Raw genomic sequence first — 25,783 nt, 5'->3', positions numbered from 1 at the left:
TCTAACCTTGACACAAAATAAATTTCATCCCATTTAATTTCCCAGCCACATTTGGTTCCTTCGTGCCTAAATGCCTGGTTGAACACAAGTTGATTCAATTGATAAGAATGGATTTTTTTTTATAAAAAGTCGTGTGTTCAAACCTCACTGTCGATGTGAGGATTGTATTCATCTGTAAAAATTTTTATAAGCGATTTATGATATCGAAAACACGCCCTAATTCGTGATAATGATCGAAATCGAATCCATCCGAACTTTTGTAATTACTAGATATATTTGGTTAAACTGCACTTATTGGCCTTTTACAAAGATCCAAGATCATAAAGTAACCACATGAAATTTATGGTGTCAAGAACTATCTTTAATTGATTTGCTTCCAAGCACAGATTTATGGAATTCTCTTTAAGCAAAATCAGGAAAGGATAACAACAGGCAGTTTTAGATATCTAACACCACTGGCAAATTTTTTAATCATGGGATTCAATTTCAGAAGACCAGCTCACCATGCCAACAATGCTATGCTTTAAGCCCATTTTAAGGAGGGCTCTCGTGTTTGATTCTTCTTGATTTTTATGGCACTCCACTCCACAGGGAAGCTGGAAAGAAGGGAAAAGGACCACAAAGACAAGCACCATGTTTCTCTTTCTTTAGGTTCTTTTCTTCTTGGACCTTTAATTATTGCTAAAAATGTATAAGGGCCCTCCTATCTGTCACGCACATTTTTGACTTGTCAAAAAGGAAAAGATTTATGACTTTAAGATTTATAGCGTAGCGAGTACACTACGTTATTTGGACTTGCTATATTTTTCCATTCATATAAACTACTCTCAAATACTCGTTCATAACTCTCCGTCCCGATCAACATAATTTTTTCAATCATTTTTTTATTTCATATATATCAAATCATTATAATATATATTTTTTTATAAAAAACTCCTAAAAATAACGTTCAAAACAAAATATATATATATCCCTCATCTTTTCATGGTACCAATTTAAACGAGAATCTTAAAACAAAATACTAATAGTCATGCGCTAAACAAATAAAATGGAGAAACATGAATTCCTACCTATTTACTAATCCCCAAAAAAAAAAAAATGAATTCTACCCATTTAAACATGATCTACCAGAAAATTCTTTTACTTATTTTCAAGCCGAATTTTGGTTGGACCATAAATGTTGAAAGCCAAAGGACAAAGGGGGTGACAAAAGTGGTCCCTCATTACCGACAATAAAATTTAGGCAAAGAAGAAATAATTAGGCAAATTAATCAAGGATGGATGAATAAATAAAGACAAAAAGAATACAAACCCCTTTTAACCAAATCGTCTTCTATACCAAAACATATACAGGCCTCCTCCTCCTTAAATCTATATGCAGCTCTATAGTTTATTTTCAAAAAAAAAAAAAAAAAAGAAGAGAAAACTATCATACAGTAAAAGAACTCCAACTAAAATGGGACCAAAAAAATAAATAGATCATACAATGTGGGAAGGAAAATGCCTCTATTGACCCATATATATAATATATCATTGCCGTGTTCTTTGTAAAACAGAACCAATCATCTTGAGCTCGAATCTTTTCACAAAACCGGCAACAATCCTCATGGAAGTATCCAAGGAATAAGGAATACCGTCAATGGTGATATCTGTGGTGTTGACCGATCTCCGGCATGGTTCTCGGCGGTCGGCGATGGTCCCGTGATAATGGAAATACATGATCCGCCCTTCTGTCTTGTGGGTTGTCTTCCCCACCGTGTTCTGCGACATGTGAACCCCTGTTGCAAACACATTACGCGGTTGCACGACATATTTGCGATCTCTCCTTATTCCCCTTTTCACATCCTTGTACACCAACTTCTCAAATCCCCATTTCCTGGAATCAAAATCAGGCATTGAATAATAAAGACACAATTTATCAAAGCTGTTTCCAGCAAATTTACTCGTTTTCAGATTTGGCTTGATTCCTTGCACAGTTGTACTATTCTAAACTGTTTTTTATACAATTGATAGTATAACGTTCAACATCAAATGTACAGTGTTGGTCAAGGTTAGCTACATATTAAGGTTGAAGCTCACAATTATAAGATTGGTAAAACGTGACATCAACTAATCAAACGTGTTGACATTCAATTAATGCACCTTGGACAAGCGTTTCCACCTCTCACATCGACATGGACATCAAACAAAAAGTTCACAGGAAACTATTGAGTGTTCGTACGACTCAGTTATTACAATTTGAACTTACACGAACCACTGAAGTCCGTTCAGTAGTCAGGGGAGGGCTCTTAGAGTTCTACTCACCGTCAGGTTTAGAGTTTCAACCATGTACCTATTAGTTGGAGGCACGAAGGGCACGGAGAGGGGTGGGAGGGGTGGTAAAAAAAAAAATGGTTGAACTTGCACTCTCAAATGAAAGCAATAACAATTAGTTTTATGATGAGATTTTCCTAGTGACCATATAGAAACAGAATTACTTACCTAAATATGGCGACCATTTAGGAGAACCTCATATTCAAAACTTGCATTTAGGACAAGACAAGTTTGCATCACAAGAAGGTCTAACTAACCCCACTTCCATTTGGCCCATATTGAGATGAATACAGGACAAGAATCTAAAGAATGGCAATGCACAGGCTAATAGCTCCAAAAACATTGCCATTACTGATGTTACAGGATCCAAAATCAACAAAAAATGTATTACTAATGCAACAAAGCCAGCAACACAACAATAATGCACTAAGCAGCAGTTACAGCCACCAGTAGTAGTAAAAAGTAAGGACTGATGCCATAATCTAATTAAAAAAAAAGCAGCTAGTGCAGAGAAGTTGATAGCCTCTGCCACCGATTTCAACATCTACCTCAAAAAAACTGGAAAGTGATGAGAAACACCATGATGCATTGGAATGATTCTTCTGTATTGGGATGAAGAAGAATAACAGCATATTCTCTCAGCACCATGATCACATGACATGCTATTAATTCAAGCATACCCCACAACTTTAGCAAAGGACTACATCAAACACTGGCAAACAACAACATTCGGACTGGCATGTAAACACTACTATTACTATCAACTACTATCTTACATAGCAACTAAAAGTATAAAAGCAAGCACATCTTTTCATTCAAAGAATTATTTATTAGCCAATTTATGCTAGACAGTGGAATTGTCTTTCCCTTTACAGCACGAAAAGGCCATGTTCAATCAAATGCCAGCATTTTCATCTCGTCAATTAGAACCTCAACACAAAAATAGAATGAAATAAAATTAAAATTCCAAAAGTTGGCATACCTGTAAGATTTACCAGCATCCTCAGCTAGACAAAGCTTGTTGGACATGGGCATCTGCTCGATGGTGAACTGAGTATACTCCGAAAACGAATCCATGACAGTTTTGAGAGTACTCTTCTTGGGAACAAAAAGGAACTCATCCACATCAAAGAAAAACATCCACTTAGCCATATATCTATGCCTATGCAGGCAATCATTCACAACTAAAAACTGATTATGATAGTAGCCATCAAATCTCTCTTGTTCCCTGATATCATGCAAAGTCACGTATCCCTTTTCCATCCAAGGCCTCAATACTTCCATCACCCCTGGATGAACGCCCCCTGCATCATGCATAACAAAATGGGATTTCCCACCAAATAGCCTGATATGGTAAGCTAACCACTCCCTCACTCTCTGCGGACTCAAATTCCCAAATAAAGATGACCCACAATACAAATAGTCATACTTGGGCTTTGCACTGTAGACTTGGTTGAAATTCTTCAAATCTTCACCTGATTCAGTTAATGCCTCTATAGTATCTGTCAGATTAAAATTGGTATCCCCACCGCCGTTGGTGGCTGCGTGGAGGAGCAGCTTTCCACCCCCGCTACCACCACCAATAACCGGAGCTGAAAAGGTGCAATTCACTACGACAACCGTGTAAACCCGGCCGTATCCCCAATCAGTAAGGATTTTCTGGCCGTCAGTGACAATGGGTTCTTGATTCTCAACATTTTCCTCGGCTCCACTGCCGCCAAATGGAACCCACTGGCATTGATATGAAGGCTTGCCGAAAACATGGAGAGGCTTCGAGGCCAAACCCATGACGGCAAAAGTGTTGGGGCCGCCTCTGTACGCCGACATGAGAATGAAGTTGTATGCAGCAGAGCCGAACGGGTTAAAAGCTCTCTTGATAATCCCATTTTCAAGAACTTGGTCTTTCTCCATCGCTGGAGGTGCTGGTTGCGGGAGTAGTATGACATCTGTGGGCGCATCTGCCGCAGCAGGGGCAGTAGCGGTGGTCGTGGCGTTGGTAGTATTATTCCTGTCTTCTGATAAAGAAACAGTAGCGGTGGTGGCGGTGGCTGTGACGGTGGTGGGAGCAGTGGGAGAGGAGAGACAAGGTCGGAGATCTGAAGCCGAGAGGGAGAAACGAGTAGGAAGGAACTGAAGAATGGTGACCAAAGAGCAAAGGAAGAGAAGAGCAGTGAGGAGATATTTGAGCTCAGCAGCACAATTCCAAACCACCCCAACAAACATTTTCCTCTCTTTCTCCTTCTCTTTCTCAGTACTCATTTTCTTTTTTTCCTCAACTTGTTGTAGCAGTAGTATTGGTCAGTTGCGGCTCAAGAGTCACGACTCCACACTAATACTTTCTTTCTAGATTGATGGATGGATAAGAAAGTGGAAAATGCAGTATTATGTCAGTGTGTGCCACTGTGTGTGTGTGTTTTTTTTTTACCCTTTTTGCTTCTTGAATGTTCTTGTGTGTTTGAGCCTTTTTAAGGCCCTAACACAAACACACACAGAACACACACTGGGGCGAGGGAAAGGAAGTTGAGAAGACAACAAAATTCTTCTCTCCTTTCTCTGTCTCTCTTCTGTAATCTGCTGTCTTTTCTGACTCTCTCTCAGTTTTGTGCTTACAAGTGCTGGGCAATCAGCTTTGTGTATTTTGCATAGGGAATCTGGAGAGGCATGGCATTATGGGAGGGGTGGGGTGAGTGAATGAGGCAAGGTGCAAGGCATCATGAAGTGTGTAGGAAAGGGAAGTGGGGATATGAAGAGTTTCATTGATTGTCCATGCTGTGCTGTTCTGTCCTGTAATTTTCCATAAAGGAAGGGACTAAGAAATGAGAAAAATTAAATTGAATAAATAAATTGGACAAAGGTTTTGCTTTTACTGGGGATGGGAAAAGGCTGTGTCTGCTCTCCTCTATGATTAATTTAAGGCTGTGCTTTTGTTTTTAGTTTTATATAATGGGATAATTTCAGAAACCTCCCTTGAGGTTTCTAACAATCTCATTCTCCTTCCCTATGATTCCAAAAATATTACAAACCTCCCATGAGGTTTAGGATTTTGTAACAAAATCAGCCCATGATGTCAAAAGTGAACATAAAAAAGTGTTTTCATGAAAGAGAGGAAATTTTGTTTCCATAAATGCCCCTGAGGTAAGTGTACAAGTTATATTAGTGAAATAATGAAAACTAATAAAAATTAAAAATAAATTAGAAAAAAGGGATAATTTCATATACAATATGTTATTCATCAATAATATTATATCAAAAACTTTTACTAAATGGTTATTTGTTCCAATTGCATATTAAATCAACTATTAGTGCTTATGAGAGTGCATTAAATATTTAGTAGAGAGGTAGTTTACTTCAATAAGTAGCATGTATATAAATACTTAGTGAATGTATAATTTGGTTGAAATAATGTACACCGTGTTATCGATCAAGTACGATGCATAGAAATTATTGAACATGTAGTTATTTGTTCACATGCATATTGCAATTAGTCATCGCAGCAATATGCATAGTGCAATGATATGAATTCATTTGGAATGGTTATTAGTACTTTGATCCACTTGTGCATCTCCTTACAAGCTGCAATGTGTATGTAATTTTATCTATATGACTAATACTAATTTGCCTATAAACACCTTACACGGGGTGATCTATGAGGTACAATCAGTTTACAAATATATACATTATATTAGATGTTAGTTACTTGACTGTGTATATCTATAAAAGGTAGTGTAATAGTATGCATAAATTTGGAATGATTAGGTGTTAAAAAAATGTACATCATGTTAGGTGTTAATTATTTGACTATGTATACATGTAAAAAGGAGATTAAATATAACATAGAAAAAAATAATTAGGTGAGTTGGAATGTATTTGTTCTGATAATCACAAAATATTAGCTGACTTGTGAGGGTATTTAAGTCTTTTTGGCCATGATGATGTAAGAAATGGAACATAAATTCTGACAGGGGAGGTTTGTGATATTTTTGAAACCACAAAGGAAGAGAGTGAGACGGTTAGAAACCTCATGGGAGGTATCTGAAATTATCCCTTATATAATTGCTAGTTTAATTTTTGTTTTTGTGGTCCCCATAGTCTAGGCATATAATTTGGACTGGTTGGTATAAGATGTTTGGCATCTACTTCTTTGATTTTTTTTTTCTAATCATGTGTATGGTTGTCTTTGCAATTATGTTTCTTTCTAGCTTTTCATTGCCACCCATGGATTTTTAAAGAATTGGTGTAGATGTAAGGTAACTTAGAAGCAAAATTGTATCATTGAATAGATCTCCAATTCCAAAAGATATGAAAAGTGTGTGCCACAAAACTAGTTGTAATTTGATTGTTTTCAAAACAAAAAATGTAGAGCCAAGTTTGTGAAAATTACTTGAGAAGTATTTTTCTTCTCTTCCATTAGCTGAACTTAAATGAAAAACGTTTGTAAACTTCATACCAATGATAATCGATGAAAACCAAGTTAAAATTTTTAAAAGGCTATTGATGTTCATATGTATGTTGCATTCATTTTAGCTCAATTTTGTGTAAATTTTCTGTTCTTTTTTATTATGTGTATGTATATCAAGCTACTCAATTTCGAAACGCATAAAATCAAAAAGCTTTTTATTACATGAGTTTTATTACATGAGTTTGGTAGTTAGATGTTTCTATGAAAAAAGTGCCATTCATATCTAACAAGAATAAGGTTACTACGAGCAACGACACAGAAGCACTTTGTGCCTTTACTTTTTTGGAGTACATGAAATACGTAACAAATAGTAGCGAGAGGGGAAGAAAGGGTTGGATGATACGGTGGAAAGGGGGGTTGTATGTCGAAAATTTTGGATTAAAAACCTTTCACTTATAAAAAAAAATAGTAAATTTTTCTTTTATAACTAAGAAATATTTCTTTTTTTCTTAAGTCAAAAGTTATCAATATCACAATTAAAGTGAACCTAAATTACTAGCTACATAACTAGTGATTCGATCTTAATTACATAAGCATTGGATGAATCAAATAGACTCAAATAGTCTTTTTCTAACTAATAACACAAAATTTGTAAAGTTAATGTTATAAATGAGCTAGCCTCCATTAATATATACATCGAACAATGTCATTCCTTTTTTCATGAGAAAATAAGTGAAACATCTGCTCTAGCATGGCTTAAGCCTGATGCATCCTTCTATTATACTTGTAGTAATCTATTTAGACTTGTTTTCAGCATATGCACTTAAGTTGGAAGTCAGTCTTATGCATATAGCGAATTGTTGTTAGGATATTTAGGGTTTGTTTCATAATTCAATTCGGCACTTGAATTTAATAGATTCAGATTTTAAAATATTCAGATCTTTTGATACCTAAAAATTAAATATTTGAATTAATTAAATGACACTAAAATTCCTAGACAAAACATGCACAAAAAATTAAGTGATAAACTATTCACTTATCATTGAATGTGATTTGCACCCTCAAATGTATTAGATTTAATATTTAACAATACAATAACTTAATGAATTCATATTTCATATTTCATGTTTCAATTTTATCAAACGCACATTTACTCATATTAAAAGTCTTTTTTGGCCTAAAACAAAAGAAAATGTTTTCTTTATTAAGAAATTAAAGGATCCAAAATTCTTTTAACTCGTACCAAAAATTACGAGACTTCTATTAGTAATAACAAGAACTATAATAGCAGACAAATACAGAATAATAAAGAGTGAAGTGCGAGAGAGTAATAAGGAGGAGGATCAGGGACCGCAGTGCAAAAGCAAATAGATAGGCTTGCTAGGAAGGGACGCGTGGGAAAATGTGTGGCAGAAAAGTCTTCATAGGTTGAATTGTTGAGGAGACGCCTGTCCGCTGCCTACCCATCCCAGTCCCAGTCTCCCACACCGCAGTCTCCAGCTGTGAGCTGTGTTGGCCTTTTATATTTCCCATTCTACCCTCCTTTCATCTGCTTACATGACCTGACCGTCGGTGGAGACCGCAGATACCGGCGACCCACCAAATATGCAAATTACGCCGCCGTCCTCATAATAAATTTGCATAAAAGAATGAGACCTTTCCACTAACAAATTCCGTGTATTGAAATTTTGACTACGGAAATCTTTGATAAATGTTAATAATAAATGAGACCTTTCCACTAACTAATAAATGTTAATTGCACCTCACTTTTTTTAAGTGTTTGGATAGTCAAATAATGGATAAAAATGATTTGCTTACATCACAAATATAATTTTCAATATATTTTTTATCTTTTCAATTATCTTTTTATCTCACATACATCATATCACAAAAAGTGCTACAGTAATTATTTCAAATAATATTTTAAATAATCTCCTATCCAAACACAATTTTATCGTATTTTTTTATCATATAGTCTAATAAATAAAAACTATACGATGAATAATATTAGTAAGAGTGCCATTATAACAAAGTGAAATACGTTTAACATTGGCCAAAAATTAATAATGTTCGCCAATATTCTCTTTTAGATTGGAAGCAAATTTTAAACTTTGAAAGCCATCAAACAAAATTATAAAATATTTTGGAGGCATTTTGTGTCGATTGAATATTTTCTTTCAAAAAAAAAATAAGGATAGCTTGACATACTTACTTTTATTGAATATTCTGCGCCAATGTTAATATTGAAGTCGGGGATTGTATATTGATCAAATTCTAAACTCATCGAGAAAGAAAAGAAAATAATTATTAAACTTAAGTTTTCACTAAAGAATGTTAGAGTTTTACCACAATATTTTTATTTTTTGTTTTGGTAGGACCGATTTACCATAATATAACGTGGTCTTATATATCATAAAATTTTTATATTTTATTAAATTGAAAAAAAGTTTGGATTTGGATTTGATAGTCAATACATGTTATCCTAAGATGGTTAATGATAGGAATTGATGGGATAAAATACATCTTAGTCACACTTTAATCATAGGATTAAGACCAAAGGTAAATGAAGGTTTGATAAAAGCTATCAAGTAAAGACTTTATGACGAGATCAATTTATGAATGAATAGTTATAATTAAAAGCTCTAGGAAACCCAAGTTAAGTTCACATGTTCACTACCTATTAAATTGCATTAACTTAAAAATACTTTTTCTGTGTTAATATTATACCCAAAAATCACATCACCCAAAGTTCACCCTTTAAAATCCCTTCCAAAGGACCATCATTAGTGCCACAAAGATAATTATACATGATCTATCCAAAAAACAGTACATGCATTAATACATATTAACACTAACTTTATTTCTAATTAAAATGTTTAAGTTCTATTCACATTTTATCTTTTGCAAATTCCAAGAGATATGACAGAATCTTGGGTGTTCTTCATCACTAGAAGTTAAAAGTGAGCATATTTCTAAGTTCCAACAATCATAACCTTACATTGAAGTAAAATGTGAAGGCTCATCTAAGTTAAGTTCTCTCTGTCTCAAATTATCCGTTACATTCCGAGATACCAAATTTATAAAAAATAATGGCTTGATAGTATTGTTAGTGAATTTATTTTCAAAATTATTCTTAAAATTTTAAATATCAAATTTGAATTTAGTACACAATATAGATAAAAGTTTAGGACAATATTAGAAAAAGAGATAAAAAGTAATTTTCATTAGAGTAAATCTTATATACACTGACACCGTATACATTATCATAGTTTGATCCATAACATGCGTGCAAAAATTGAATTTTGATAAGATATAGTGTTTGGATTGCATTTTCCGTGATTTTTCATGAAAAAATTACTGTAACGATTTGATGTATGTGAGGGAAAAAGGTAATAGGTAAATGTGATCACGGAAAACGACGTAATTTTTCGACGGAAACCGACAATCCAAACAAAGCCAAATATCTTAAAATTAAAAGCATAACGATTTCAACAGAGTGGAGGGAGTATAAGCAAACAGGAATATAATCCAAAATCCTTGCGAATTGAACAGTGGAAAAACAAAAACAATTGAAGTCTGCCGTCTTGCCTAGTATTCTTTCATTTCTTCTGCATTATTGAAGTCTTGATGGTGAGCATTTGTTTTCCTTCCACAAATTTGGGCGGAATTTCAGATTCCACTCTTGGCAAATTGGGCACCTCTCCTTTGCTGCAATGTGGCACGAAAGCAGAGAATTTTGTACAAACTCGGAAGCTCAAAGTACAATAAATGAACGGAACAGAAAGTAATGACATTATTATTACTATTGTCCTGTGTTTCTTGTTCTGTATACCATTGCCCCAAGTGGCGTGACAACATTGCTGCTTATTTAGCATAGATATAAAAAAAATCCTTATTCTTACTTTTTTTTTGTTTTGATGGTATTGGAGGTGTTATGATGACTGAATTGATAGAAGATTTTTGCATTAGCTTGTGATCAATCGTTTCTTATCTTCTCGCACAAGTGAATTGGAAAACAACAACAAAAATTTTTTTTGCCAACGTTATAAAATGGATTAGAGATCAAATTACTTTTACTTTATTTTCTTGTTTCTTTTGAGTAAAAGTTGGACGGTATTGGGAATACAATTTGTTTAAATAACACCGTTGGATTGCATTTTCCATGATTTTTCATGGGAAAATTACTGTAGCGATTTGGTGTATGTGAGGGAAAAAGGTAATAGGAAAATGTGATCACGGAAAACGACGTAATTTTCCGAAAGAAAATCGCAATCCAAACAAGGCAAATTACCAGAATTCTTTAGATAGTTATTTTTTAATTTTTTTTTTTACATTTTTCATGAATATATTTATCAATTATTTTTTTTATCTCACATACATTAAATAGATACAATACATTTTTTTTTAATAAAAACTCCATAAAGTAACAATTCAAATGGATTCACATCAATAAAAAGAATTACGAGAGCAAAGTGTTAAAAGCCATTTTTACCTTTAAAAAGGGGTCAAAAACCCATATACGTTGTGCAATTAATCTTTGAATCCACAAAAATGGTACTTACTAAACACCTTTTTGAAAAAAAAAAAAATATTTTTGGGAAAATTTTAAACACATTTTCTCATTTTAAATTTTCAACAATCTTTTTTTCCCAAATATTCCTCAATCCAAAATGAAGCAAAATTATTGTGCACCAACTAACAAATCAATATAAATATTTCCACAAAAAAAGATGCATTATTAACATGTTCTTGAATTTCAATAATGATAACAATGAAAACTTAATTTCATTTTAATAAGGCAATCATAGAGACCACGCGCCCAAAAACTGTTGTAGCAGGTGGAAAGAAGAGGGGGCCCACTCTTTGACTCATTAGAATGAAGTGGGAACCACTTTCACATGGGTTCCGTAGCAACCACGGCCGTTATAATAATCTTTTTCACAGTTAATTGTTTGAACTTTGAAGACCTGAGTGCCTAACCTAACGGGGAGGGGACAACGGTCAATTTCTTTTTATCACTGTCGCATAATACAAGCAATTCTTTAATGATTCATATCATCCTCATTCATTGCAAGCTTGTCACCACCTATTGATTAATGTGGGCATAAAATTAAAAAAAAAATCAGAACTGTACTTAGGAATCAATATAGTCTGCTTGATCACGACGATAAGTAAGACGTTTCATTTATAACTGTGAGATCACGGATTTGAGTCGTGAAAAAATAAGTAAATTAGTAGTATTATTGATCTTTTTAGGGAAAAAAGGAAAAAAAAATAATATGCTTTCGAAAGGGAAAAAAAAGGACTACGTTTCATTTATAACTGTGAGATCACGGATTTGAGTCATGAAAAAATAAGTAAATGAGTAGTATTATTGATCTTTTTAGGGAAAAAAGGGAAAAAATAAATATGCTTTCGAAAGGAAAAAAAAAAAGGACTATACTGAGGAATCAATGTGATTTTTTTTTTTTTTTTTGAAATACAGAACTTAGAATAGGCCTTGTTTGTAAAGAAAAATGAGAAATATCGCCCGATTATTGTGGTTTTTAGTGCACATTTACAAATTGCCTAGATCATGATTTTGTGCAAAAAAAAAATGAAGGAAGTATGGAAGACCTTCAATGGTATCGGTATTTTTTGTAAATGTTGCTACAATGGAGACAAACTTTTGTTAAGAAAAACAGAGAAAAAGGGGAATTTGGAACATAAGGAATTGCTAAATGCATCAACGCTTTGCATCAATAATTTGTTGAAACAAGTTTTGCAGATAGTTTGTGAGTTTTTTTTTTTAACTTTTTTTTTAATTTGGAAGAGGTGGAACTCAAGAAGCGGAGAGAGGACAGGGGGAGTTTATTGAAGCTTGAATATTATTATGCTCACAAACATGCATTCTAAGCGGCTCTTCTTTCTTTGTGTTTGTGTATCCTTTTAGTTTTCTTTTGTTATTAGGTTGGTTATTTTCTCTATGATATTTTATTTTCAGTAAATGTTGGATCCCCTACCTTTTTTAAGCTAATGATGCAAGTGTAAGTGGGGTACATCACAGTTAAAATTTTGATTTTTAAATACCCTTTTTAAAAAATTATTTCAGCAAGGAAAAAAAGTGAAATTTAAGAAATGGGAAAGAGATTAAAACCCAGGATCTCTAAATTTTGGAGTCTCTAAAATACCTTCTTTCCATAAAAAAAAAAAGTTCTAAGATATTTTATTTTCAACAATTTCCAATCTCTTGTTGGGCTGGGCTGGGCAAGTATGTAGTGCTCAGAACAGTCAAATTGAAAAATTTGTAGACCTGGGCTTCAACTGGGTCACGAGTTCGGAAAAGATTGCTCGAGGTAGGTGGATTGGACAGTAGCTCTGGGCCTTGTGAGTTGTTGAAAGGTCCAAAAATTGTATGGTTTCAACCTGTTTTTAAGGCAGGTTGATGGTAGATCATTGACACCACAACTTAGTCTGTACCGAAGGGGCAAATTCGAGTCATTTTGGCCTGAGTCAATTTTTGTACCAGATTTTTTTTTAAGAATTAATAATAATTTCTCACTTACCTCCATGACCTATTTGTTGCAGGTGAAACATCTTATCAACTAAATTGCATGTTGTTGACTAATTTCCCTTAATGAATCGCACCCATGACCGACTTACTCCCCTTAATGAATCGAACCCGTGACCTATCGATTACAGGTGAAGCGTCTTACCAACTAAACTGCATTTCATTGCCAATTTTTGTGCTAGTTAAATCTAACCTAAACAGTTAAACCTGGATCCAGGGGTACTTTACTTCTAGGTTGATCCTTCTTATGATGTTACCTGTTAAGCTGCAACTATGCCTCCTCTCTGAATCTCACAAGACAAGGATGAATTAGAGAATGGAGAGGAAGGAAGGAAGAAAGGTTTGGGAAAGCTTCTATTATCGTATATGATCACAGAAAGCCTTCTTTGTGATACCTAGAGCTGGCAAAAAAGCCCAAAACCCAACAACCTGCCCAACCCGCCCATTAATTTTAAGGGATGGGTTGGGTCAATTGGGTTATGGGTTTTATTGGGTTGGGTAAGAACAACCCAACTTATTCATTGGGCGGGTTGGGTTTTTTATTTGGGTACCCAATACCCAACTTGTTTAAAAGTAATTCAAAATAATAAATACAATATTTAATACACATATGCCCAACTATTTACATTTGGACATGTGTTAATAATTCATTAATTAATTTGTATTCAAAATTCTCATATATATATATATATATATTTTCAATCATGTTTTTAAATTTTTATTTAAAATAAAAAAGAAATTTGAAATAAAAAGAATTTTATAGTTATACTATGGGTTGTTGAAGCTTCTCTTGTTTATGAAAAATGAAAACACATAGGCTCCATATGGATTAGGCATTTTTGAAAGTGTTTTTGAAATAAAAAAAAAACTACAAGAAGTCCTACAACAAAATAACATGTTGAAATTAGAAATGAGAGGCAACTTCTAGGATTGACTTTTTGTGTGGCTGGATGGGCATAATGAAAGCACATACACATTTTATTTCCAATTTAGATATTAAAGAAAAATAAGACCTTGTTTGGATTGCTATTTTTAGGAGTTTTTGTAAAAAATATATATATATACTGTAACAATTTGGTGTATGTGAGGTAAAAAGGTAATTGAAAAATGTGTTCACGGAAAATATAAAAATTTTCCATCAAAAAATCACATTCTACAAGTTCTTTGAATTGTGGTTGTAATGTAAATTCAGAATGAAGAAATCAAAATTAGAAACATGTAATTAAGATCAAACAACTTCACCCTATGCCTAGTAGAGAAAATAATAGTTGGTTATGGGACCAAATTTTCAGCACGTAATCAACTTTATTTAGTTGATCCACCTATATATTTTTCTTAAACTGCTTTTAGTAAATAGCCTACACTTCCCTTGCCACCTATATTCTTGTAACACTTTATTTACTAAATCACATGTTTATGTGGAATTGGAAGTTTGGATCCTACTATGAATACGAAAATGTTTCGTTTTCTTTTAAAATATAGCCATGAATTAAAATCTTCATTGTTTCGTTGACGCTGCTTGGAATTGATGGTGGTGGCTAATTCAAATGCAAGTGCTAATCTACCAAGTGATTCTTTGCTTAACAGAATTCTGATATAACATGTTTGAAGAATGAAAAGAATTAGAGAAGTTAAGTTTTGAAAACTTTGTTGATTATAGAAGAAAGAGGGGGGAGGGGGGGGGAACTAATTCCATCGAACTTCAATTAGTAGTATTAAAAAAGTACAACGTAAACAATTTTTTTAACTAATCTATTTAAATGTATAATTTATCATCTAAAATTCACAATACGATCAATATAAAATATTATTCTATTTATGATGTGTTTCCAAGGAACTTAAGAAGTGAGTGTGTGTTTGTATGTGTGAAAATACATTTATGTGTGAAAAAAATCTTTTTGTGTGTTAAAATGTATGTGAAAAAGTTTATGTATCAAAATCTATTAATTAATATATTGGGTCATATTTGGGTCATGGGTTTGAGATGACCCAATGTGACCCAACCCAAAAGTAACCCAATTTAAAGTTGGGCGGGTTGGGTATAACCCATTTAAATAAAAACCCAATATCAACCCGCCCAAAACCGCCCAACCCGCCCAATTGCCAGGTCTAGTGATACCCAATTAGACGGGTTGTTTAATTCGGCTTTGAACTCCAAATGACTTGAAAAGAAAAAAAAGGAAAAGAAAAATTATGTGCATGGGCAAAACTCCTGACTTAATCATCACAGCTCAACCTACTCACCAAAAATATTTCCCAACTGAAAATGAAATTCCTAGCTACACCGCGTGCAGTTGAGCAGAAACATCTCTCACCTAAAGTAGTTGCTTGATTTTGAGTTGCATCAATTACCAGTCTAGTTAACGTAAATTGGTAAGCCTTCTAGATCAGAATTTGTGGAGCCGTTCAGATGAAGTGAAATCACAGGATGTAAAATGTCATCTGCTTTTTACAGATGGAATTTTTTTAGTGGCAAAATGCCATTTTCGAAACTTCACCTGCTGAGTATAGCATTTCATTTTTGCTACGAAGCTGTAAGAATTCTACTACTAAATACCAAGTGTAAAGTTGAGCAGCCTAGAGATCCTACTTTGCTTGGGCTTCCCTCAAGCCCCAGAAACAGGAGGGTTTGCTCCTGTTATCTTTTGAACTAAGCTCTCGTGAACTTGAGGAGCTCGTTACTGTTAGTTTGAAAAAAAAAAAAAAAATAGAATCTTTTCTGCCACAAACAGTCGTCATCTTCAATTTGGTGAAATAGAAGATTTGTGCCCCAGAAACGAGTTTTCTACTTCCAATGTAAGATTTGTGCGGCAGCGCCACCATATTTTACACATTTCATGTGGCCTGACTGGGATATAATCGTTTTAAGGTTTACAAATATTTTTTTGGGGCAAACCGATTCATTATTGGCTGCAGAAATATTGCTCATCTCGGAAAAAGGTGGTGCAATACGAAACCAAAATTGAAAATCCAGGTCAATATTGGAGTTGGGCCAATTCGTGCTACGAGGCTCCAACTAATAATGTTCCACATCGAAAATGTGGGAAGGAAATGAATGACATAAGAATCTAGACTCACGAGCTATTCATCATTCCTTTCGTCCAATTATTTAGTCATATTTGAAAATTTTAGCTTTTTAAAAATAGTTATTTGATTGTGATGTTTGTACTTTTCTTTTCAATTTTATCCTTACAAATTCAAAATTTAAATTTGAATGGTAACATGCATATGATTAGAAGGAATAGTTATATTGAAAAGAGAGATTAAAAGATACTTTGACTTTTCTAACATGACAAATGTTTTGGAACATTCCAAATGAAAAGTGTGACACTTTCAATGGGACCGAGGGAGTCGTTTTGATTGATCATTTAGAATCCGTGATTTCAATTGGGCCAGTTCATGGGTTCGGGCAGAAGTTGCTACTTGCTAACACGACACTATAAAAGTCGTAAAATTCCCTCAAGAGACAAAGGGTTTTTTTTTTTTTTTTTTAATCGTAACGGTATATCTAGTGTAATCTAACCAACTTTTACTTCTACTACTGAGGAAACCTACAAAGGGTTTTTATAGTTGATATGTCATTTTTGGAGTATACGAGTCGCACGAGGACTAGTTCCATTATTCCTCTTGCACAAACAAAATTATATCTGTTAAGTTCTTAGAGCCACCAAATAAAATCACAGAAACCAAAGTGACATTTGTTCCTAATTCCATCAAGTAATAATCTTTTTTCCTTTCCACACCCCTAGTCTTTAAGCATTATCCTCCTTCCTTCAGGAAACTTCAAAGGTTCAAACTAAATGAAAATCCAATTATAAGATGCTTGCAAATTGAGAAAAAGTGAAGTACTTTAAATTTGTGCCACCAATTAACATGATTCCATAAGCAATCGACTAATTCCCTTTCATATGTCAGTTGATTGTTGTTAAAGTTATGCCCAAAAGTCATCACGTGCATGTGGTGAATATGCAAAGAAGAAATTGTGGTTAGAACAAATTAAAAAAAAAAAGGCTGAGAGCACATGCAGAAGATACTTAACTTATGCTTCTAATATTCATGGAAAAGTGATACACATCCAAAGAGCAAACAAGCCTACCGATCCACATTGTCAATCTCATAAGAAGAGAGAAAAGTTCATCAAGAAAATAATAAGGGAAAAAAAGACAACCACTCAAGAAACTTCACACTAAAGTATGATACAGATTTGCAAACAGTAGCCTATGTGTCAGAAACTTATATAGATAGCAACACAAATATCAGCTATCTGTTTTTGCTTTCTTCTTCCTTTTGTTTTCAGATGGCTTCATCTAGCAGAAGCAGATAAAATGATTGTTATCCGAATCAAGGCAGAAAAGGAGATGAAGGGCTGGCCCCAGAAATTCTTGCTCTGAAGTTGCTGCCCTTAGCAGGCTGCTGAAAAAGCAAGCTGAATAATGCAATCCATAATTTGGTGGTCACCGAGGATATGAAAGCCATATGCACCAAACAAGACGACACATGCCCTTTTCCATTTCCCATTTGCCTGCCCACCATGCACATGCTTCCTGAGCCCCCACCACAATGCAGCCCTTCTTTATTCCTTCCTCCTTCATATTACAATTATTTCATCATCATAATCATCCTAAACCATGATTCTATCGAGCACCATATATATATAGCCTATTAAATGACCAAACTCTCTTATAGAAAGACATCTCAAATCACTTCACACAACTAGACAAAAATTAAAAGGGTCCTATGTATAGTTAGACAATCAACTTCTGTCTAAAATCATCATGACTTTTTGTTGGTATAATTACTGCTTAACTAGCTGTGATTAATTATAGGGCAGGTGCCGCTGCAGGACCCTGAGAGGCCAATGCTAGACATTGAAGGTGTCTTGGGCAGGTGATCAAATGGTCATTTGTAAGTCCAGCTGCCTGCATGAAGGAGTGTATAACTGTAGGGCCAACATATCTGAATCCCCTCCTCACCGTGGCTTTGCTGATGGACTCTGATTTTGAGGTCTTCACAGGGATCTTGAGGCATGATTTATGCTGTGTAGAAATTGGTTTGTGATTCACAAATGACCATAGATACTTGTCAAATGAACCGAATTCCTTCTTGATCTGTTACAAATTAGAACAGCAGCAATTGAGTTATTAGGTAATAAATCCAGGCTCAGTATGACATCCACCACATAATTAGGAAAGAAATAGGCTCTCTATCCAGGCATTTTGTGTGGAAGCAGGCTCTCTATTTCAGTAAAACACGATTTGCATTAAATGCTTGTATGCACCTGATAATAAATGAAACGAGTATATAGAAAACTTTTGCAAGTTTTTGTTTTGGGCTAAGGAGGCATCTTCGCCTAAACTCTTGGAGATTATTGTAGAAAAAGTATAATTTATTGTACGTGAAAAGGTTGAATTTTAAGCGCAACTATTTTAAAGTTTTGTAAATGTTTGTTTCTTGGTTTCAGTGCTGCAAGAATCATTATATCCCATCCTTCATGTTCTGTAGCATGTGGTTCCACATGGTTATTCTAAATAAGTGGATCCAATAATATTCCAAACTACAAATGATTGGCCGTAACATGTCAAGAAAAGCAATAGTAAGAGCACATTTGGATTTCTATTTTTTAGAATTTTTTGTAAAAAAATGTATTGTAACGTAAGTGTTTGTGAAATAAAAAGTTAATTAAAAAATAAGTTCATAAAAAATATAAATTTTTTTTGAAAAAAAAGTGGCGATCCAAACAAAATATAAGAATTAGCACACATGAAATAGGATCAATGCTAGGAATCGCATGAAAGAAAGTGAACGGAAAAGACAGTTCAAAAGCTAATACTACTGATAAACAATAATCATATCAGATTAACTTCAACATATTAGTATTTTATGCTACCTCCAGAATTCTGCTAGCATTGTCGACAGCTCCTCTGACCTGGCTTAATTCTATGCCATAATCAGTACATATTGAAGTAATCTTTTTCTCAGTAAATTTTGCCACAATTTCTGCATCAAACCCTGAAAAAGCATCCCTGAGAAAAGAACAGAATAACACAACTCACTACACATAACGTGGACTTTTTATGTTTTGTCACTTCGTTAAGTCAGAAAATTAATTGGCGTGTTTCTGACAAAGAAGGCAAAAACCCCACCTGAAATCTTGCCTCTTCTTCAAGACGGTTGTCCAGTCTGATCCAACTTGAGCACCAGTTAATATTAGAAGTTCAAAGAGCAGCCTGTAACATATTAAAAATCAATTAGTCATAAATATGGCATATTTGGATTATTAATATACTAGTTGCGTGAATTTGTGTGTGTCTGCGTGAAGGAAGGTACAACTTACTTGTCATCATGCACGGGTACGCCCCATTCTTCATCATGGTAAGCAACATATATAGGGTCTACATAGCACAAACACATAACAAAGAAGACAAAATGAGCTACTTTTATCAACTCCATGCAATAAATTTAAACCTCAATCCTAAAAAAAAAAACTGAAAGAAACTGATCAAGGTTTCTACTATTTCTTGAAAAAGAATTCCCTTTAAAAATTGAAATATAATTTCTGTAATATACATACCTGAATTTGATGTAATAAAGTTGCATTTCTTTTCCTCTTTGACTGTGGTAGCAGTAATAGCTGAAGGATCAAGAGGAATTACTTTCCCTTCATACTTGGCTGACTTTGTTCTACCATAATGAGCAATTTTCATTTTCCTTTGAACTTGCATGATAGCAACATGCTCCCTCCTTGCTGCTGCAATGCTTCCTGGAGCCTCAACTATGAGGGAGGAGGAGTACTTCAATGAGGAAGATGACGAATTCTCAGCAGAATTTGTCACATGTCCTCCACCTCCGTTACTAGATTTCTTGGATTTCTTCATTGAAGTTACGGAAGATTTTGTCATGCTTCTTGGTGTCACAATTTTCTCAACACTTGAGTTCAATCCATTAGGATCATTTCCTCTCTTAGTCGCCGGTTGTCGCGGGGATTTTAGCTGAGGAGACGCAGGAGGGGTGGTAGTCACCGAAGCCCTGATTCTAGGACTACTATTTCCACCAGTACTAGTAGTTATAGTACTACTAGCTGCTGCTGGTGCTGGTGCTGGTGCTGATGATGGCAATGGGGCATTAAAAGAGTTTCTGGAGGATTTCTTTAGGGAATTACGCCTTTCTAAAAGAGGGGTACGATTGCAGTTTGGTTGAAGGACTGGCCTGCCATTGATGTGGGATAATGTAGGACTAATTTCATGGCTGTTGCTCCCTTGTGGTTTAGACTTGGAGGAACACATTTTTCTGGACTTGTTTTCTAATTTTGATCAAGCCCTTATGAAAGATGAGCAGTATTTATATAATGGGAGGGATGAAAACTAAAGACAATTATTGGATTAGATGATGATCATACAAGAAAAGGATCAAGAAATGATCAAGCTGGGAGGGCTGAGGGAGTTAAGGAAGGAAGGGTTTGAGAAGGTGGCGGGGGTTTATAAAAGGGAAAGGTGGGGACAGGTTTGGGTAAGTGGTAACATGGGGGAGTTGGGGTCTGCCATACACCCTCTTGTGAGGGGCACTATCTTTTGTTTAACTACACCACGAGGGTGACAGTGACACAATCCTTACTGATTCTGCAGGTTTACAATATTCTATTATTTATGCAGATGCAAATATGTATGTGTACCATATAATTCTCTAAGCAAGAGTTTTCTTTATTTTTTCTTTGGATTTTAGAATGAATGATGAAGAATTGTTTTGTTGTCTTTAAACAGTGTTTACTTCTTGCTGCGAGGAGCTTTTAATCTAATGGTTAAGATTATAGTCACAGAAACTAAAAATTTTTTAGTTCAATTCCCTCTTCATTTCTTAAATCGCTTCTCGCCTGCTTAAAAAAGAAAACGTCTGACTGTGATTAGTCTAGGCACTAGTAGTACATGCTCGAGTATAGTAGACATTGGGGAACATGTAGGGGTGTAAACATAGAAAAAGAGGACTATGGTGTTTAGAGCATCTTCATGGTTTCCATCTTGCTTCCCTTACATGATTTTGCCTTCATAGAAAATAATAATGTTCACAAGAATACACTAATTCTATGTCGTGTGAGGATAAACGACGTGGGAAAAAGTGTAGGGGAGAGGGATAGAGAGATAGACTACTGAAGGGTGGTGCCACACTGCCATTGCCAGCCCTCTGATGGACCCTTATTTCTCTGCCTTTTCTGCTTCATTGCCAGCCATCTTCCCAAAACCCAAGCTGGAGTGGGGGTGAAGGGTTTGAGGGCCAGAAAAAGACCAATCATTGTTCTTTCCTTTAGAGCTGGCTGGAAATTCTGTCTATCTCTCTTTCTTTTCTCACATCAACTTTTTAACATGCTAGCTTATTCAAGAAAGACTGATTAGTTAGAATTTGAGACATTAGTTTTATTTTAGTTGTTGGAACTAACCCTGATAAGAAGTCTTTAAAAGTCCACAGAGACTTTTGTAATTGGCTCTAATAGGCATAGTTGACATTCCTTATGTATAATTATAATTAACCAGTTTTGCTTCTTAATTTTCATCATCTTTAACTGAAGGGCATATGAGGTGGTCCCTAAATGAATAAAATTGGAGATTCTGAGCTCTAGGAACGTATCTCTAGGATTCATGAATGGAATATCATTTATTGAAATTTCAATAATGGGATTTAAAGTAGTATTAATCTTTCTTGCACCAACAATATATGCAGCAGCAGCGGTGAGTTTAGATGCATATCACATGTGTAAATATTTAGAGCTTAAATTCAAAGTGATAATAATTATCGTGTATTCGAACTCAACATTGTATACATTGTCAATGTATAATCTACAAGGGTTTCTTTTTATTTATGATCCACTTAGTTATTCAAATGAATTGACAACTTAAATGAAATTTTATACCAGCGGCAAAGGAGTTTGACAATAATTCGCCGACTATCGACTTTGATTGGTGCTAAATTATGATGTTTTGCAATCAAAGAAAATGAAATCCAGTAAATAAAATTTGAGTGGATGATTTAAGTTGCAAATTCCTTACGGCAAGCAAGATTATGCTATCACACAACTGCCCAACCCCCCTCCAAAAAAATAAAAAAAATCACCATCCCTTTGTTTATTGATTTTGCCCTAAAGGTATCATTTTCCACCTGCCTTTCCCATACTGTCTAAGATAGTGTCTGATGAAAAATGTAAATGCGGAATAGATCTCAAATCTCCTGCACAAAATACCAAGCAGTATTCATATATGTATACTACATGGGTTTGCAATCTCTAGGCGACAGTAATGGTGAGAGGAGGAGAATAAAATGTCAGAATTGCAGTACGTTGAATGTTTCCATGATGGATCCCTTTTCTTGACTCGATTCCAGCCAATAGCTTTTAAATTTATTTGGAAAATTTCCTGTTTTGTATTCGGTGCTTGAACCCTAAAATAGCAAGCAGAATGATTTAATTTCATTTCATGGAAAAGTTGGAATGCGTTTGTCTGGTACTTGTGATGTTTTTCAATAACAGGTGTCAAATCATATATGATTATGAGCATTAGTAGTTTGTAACTAAAAAACATTGGGGTGTGAAGCAAATTTTCTGAGTCAATTTTCTTGGTCCTTGGTATTTGGAGGATTACACGAGTAGCTCATTGGGGTGGGAAGCCAAAGTACAAAATTTCCCTTTCATTATATTTTCTCCTGCATCAATTATTAGTTGTTACAGTAAATTAAATTGTTACAGTACATTTTTCTATAAAATTTTCAGAAAATAGCATATAGGATTTTTTTTTTTTTTTTGCCTTCCTAGAAAGCCAAAGTGCTAGAACAACACTATGCTAAATTGTTCGAAAATCAGATAGATGAGTTTTCACTTTCATGTTATAAACGTTGTCCAAATCTTGAGATGCAGGCGTCATGATCGATCTTATTCAGTGAAAGCTAGAAGTGTTTGCAAGTGCTTCCACCTTCCAACCAAGAATGTGATAGCACACCAAGTAATGATCTGAGCTACGAGGTCTGACAAGACCTATCAATACAATTCCAAGATTTATCCACAAAAAAGAAAAAAAGGACCAAAAAAAAAGAGAAAAAAAAAAGCATCTACTAACTGATCACTTTAGCTATAGATGCTTTTTCTTGTATTTTCTTTTCTTCTTTTTTTGATCCAACCACGGTATTGAATCACTTTAACAAGCTATCGAGGGTTGGCTTAACTGATCATAGTAACTTGTTTACATTGTCTAATAGAAATTCGGGTTTTAATCCTACTGTTTTGGAAAATGCACTAGTATCTTGCCTTGATTATGGAACGAGGTAACTTTCTCTTCTTTCCAAACTCTTTTTTACCAAAAAAAAAAAAGGAAGAAAGCAACTTTATCAAATACAAGAAGCAAAATAAACAAAGAACTAAGATAACTTACAACTTCAATTTAGCCAGATAAATTCCTGCAATTTCCATGATTGATTAAAGTTGATCTCCTCCATCCATTCATTATCTTGTTCTTGTCCTTTTAATTACACTTAGGATTGTGTTAATCATGTAAACCAGTCACGATCTTGGAAAGATTAAGACACAAGGGAAACAACCCATGTGCCTAACCAGCACAATTGTGTCAATTATGAAAGGCATTTGTAGACACAAATTAGGCAAAACACATGATCAGAGTTTATAAATTTTTATGCTGATCACCTTGTAGTTGTATTTAAAAAAAAGGGTCCTTCCTAGCAAATTCTACTCTGTCTATCTTCCATTGCATATATACTATGGAGAACATGGAATGTTAGGAACAAGGGGCACAGACGGTTGCAGGTGCAACCGTCCCCAACGGTTTTGGCCATTTTCAACGGTGCGTAATTTTGATTACATATAGTGTAACTTTGTTTGCACAACGTGTAACTTTAGTACAAAATTTTGCGTGTCTCACACATGGTGTGAAAATCGATGCACAACTTGTTATTTGGATCGCACAAAATTTTTTGGCCAAATCATGGCCATTAACTGCTCGGGGACGATCATCATCCCTGCCCCATTTCCGAATGTTAGGGCCCTTAGCTAGCTAGGTTCCTGCTTGGAATCGCAATCAGAGTAGGAAAATATGATATTCTTCTCAAACGCGTAGATTTAAAAACCGAATCAAATCGGTTGGTCCGACCAAGTTGGATTAGAAACTGCCCTGGTTCATTTCCAAGATGCAAAAGCATAGGAAAAATGTCACTACAACAGAAAGAAATATTTCGCATTCGATTTTGTAAGTGTTGTTAATATTGTTTCTCTCTCTTTTTTTTTCTTAAATTATTTTATGAAAATTTAATTTTGCTAGTACATTTTGTTGATGGATTAGTTTTTCCTGTATTGTCAATATATACGGTCTTGTGAATATTGGCGAGTGCGGATACACGACACAAAACCACGCACTATTTAAATTTGAATTCCGCTTCTTTGTATATGCAGTCTATAGCATATATCTAAATCTGCTAGTGTAAAAATTTTACATGTAGAAATGTAGGAAAAATTAATCCTTCAATTGTTTACCTGTAATTTGATAGAAAATGTGGAATTAGCTTAAGAAACTATTTATATATTATCCGCATTTTAGTTATAAATCATAGATTGATATATCAAAAGATTTGTTTACCTCTCAAAATTTAACTAAGTCATTACAGCAAGAAATAAAACCAAAAATATCAGGGGAAACAATTTGGGCTTTCACATATGTATGGTGAGTTTCTAGTTGATTTAATGAATCGTCATTCTGCAACTTATAGCATAATCATCAATCAACTAATAAGGCAACAAAACTCTTTTTAGGGAAGCTTTTTGCCTTTTTCACGTCTCAGCAGACTTCCCGTGAATTTATTTAACTTGCACTACCCTCATCAAGATTTTCTAAAGAAGCCTAATGCTCTTCCATGATCTTCTAGATCGGCCTAGACTTAGATAAAATGCGTGTGTCTTGCCTGAATATGCATTTATTTTAGCTTATTTCGAAGAGGTAAAATTCTTGCTATTATTCACATTATTATACCATGCTAAATTCCCTAGAAACTAAATGTACAAGGTGAATTTTTCCTAAAAAGTTCAACAAAAAATTGTGAGAATTTGTTTAAAAAATAATAATAGTCAGAATACATAATTTACTAATCAATTCTTTGACCAAGCTGACCGATTTGAGTTCTTGTTTAGAACAACTATTCCTTAACCAATTCAATTAAAAAAAGCATCCTCGTTTCGATCGCTATTTTTTTGAAGTTTTTGTAGAAAAAATGTACTATAATAATTTGATATATGTTAGATAAAAAGATGATTGAAAAATATGTTCACAAAATACGTAAACATTTTTTTTGTGAAAAAAGTACAATCCAAACAAAAGTATGCATTTTTGGACTATAAGATCCAAATTTACACCATTTCATACCAAGACTAAAATGAAACAATTATCCACTAACCAAAGGTGTTGTATGATTGCTAAAAATTTGGGTAATAAAACCGGAAAATTGGACCAAGAATTATGACTATTCTTATCTCCATTCCCATG

At 34.3% G+C, this 25,783-nt stretch overlaps 2 protein-coding genes across 2 annotated transcripts; both read right to left on the bottom strand.

Moving 5' to 3' along the window:
• Positions 1-1,267: 1,267 nt before the first annotated feature.
• On the bottom strand, positions 1,268-4,886 carry LOC113709609 (galactan beta-1,4-galactosyltransferase GALS3-like). Its single transcript, XM_027232407.2, has 2 exons — positions 3,296-4,886; positions 1,268-1,876 (listed from the first exon to the last, which is right to left on the bottom strand). Exons 1-2 carry the CDS (start codon positions 4,570-4,572, stop codon positions 1,531-1,533), a joined length of 1,623 nt encoding a protein of 540 aa, XP_027088208.2. The 5' UTR covers positions 4,573-4,886; the 3' UTR covers positions 1,268-1,530.
• A 12,407-nt stretch (positions 4,887-17,293) lies between these two features.
• LOC113709445 (uncharacterized) lies at positions 17,294-20,745 on the bottom strand. Its single transcript, XM_027232207.2, has 5 exons — positions 19,834-20,745; positions 19,597-19,654; positions 19,406-19,489; positions 19,150-19,285; positions 17,294-18,370 (listed from the first exon to the last, which is right to left on the bottom strand). Exons 1-5 carry the CDS (start codon positions 20,543-20,545, stop codon positions 18,083-18,085), a joined length of 1,278 nt encoding a protein of 425 aa, XP_027088008.1. The 5' UTR covers positions 20,546-20,745; the 3' UTR covers positions 17,294-18,082.
• Between the last annotated feature and the right edge of the window lie 5,038 nt (positions 20,746-25,783).

The sequence above is a fragment of the Coffea arabica genome, chromosome 9e (genome assembly GCF_036785885.1).
Source record: "Coffea arabica cultivar ET-39 chromosome 9e, Coffea Arabica ET-39 HiFi, whole genome shotgun sequence".
Classification (NCBI taxonomy): Eukaryota; Viridiplantae; Streptophyta; class Magnoliopsida; order Gentianales; family Rubiaceae; genus Coffea; species Coffea arabica.
Note: the sequence above shows the minus strand (reverse complement) of the source record. Positions and strands in the feature narration are given on the sequence as shown.

Bases quoted from the DNA above. Each gene is read 5' to 3' on its own strand.
- LOC113709609 (XM_027232407.2), bottom strand. From the start codon at position 4,572: ATGAGTACTGAGAAAGAGAAGGAGAAAGAGAGGAAAATGTTTGTTGGG. The intron at 1,877-3,295 runs GTATGCCAACTT...TTTTGATTCCAG, and splicing joins GATGCTGGTAAATCTTACAG to GAAATGGGGATTTGAGAAGT.
- LOC113709445 (XM_027232207.2), bottom strand. From the start codon at position 20,545: ATGTGTTCCTCCAAGTCTAAACCACAAGGGAGCAACAGCCATGAAATT. The intron at 19,655-19,833 runs GTATGTATATTA...TGTGCTATGTAG, and splicing joins CTTTATTACATCAAATTCAG to ACCCTATATATGTTGCTTAC. The intron at 19,490-19,596 runs GTAAGTTGTACC...AATATGTTACAG, and splicing joins GTACCCGTGCATGATGACAA to GCTGCTCTTTGAACTTCTAA.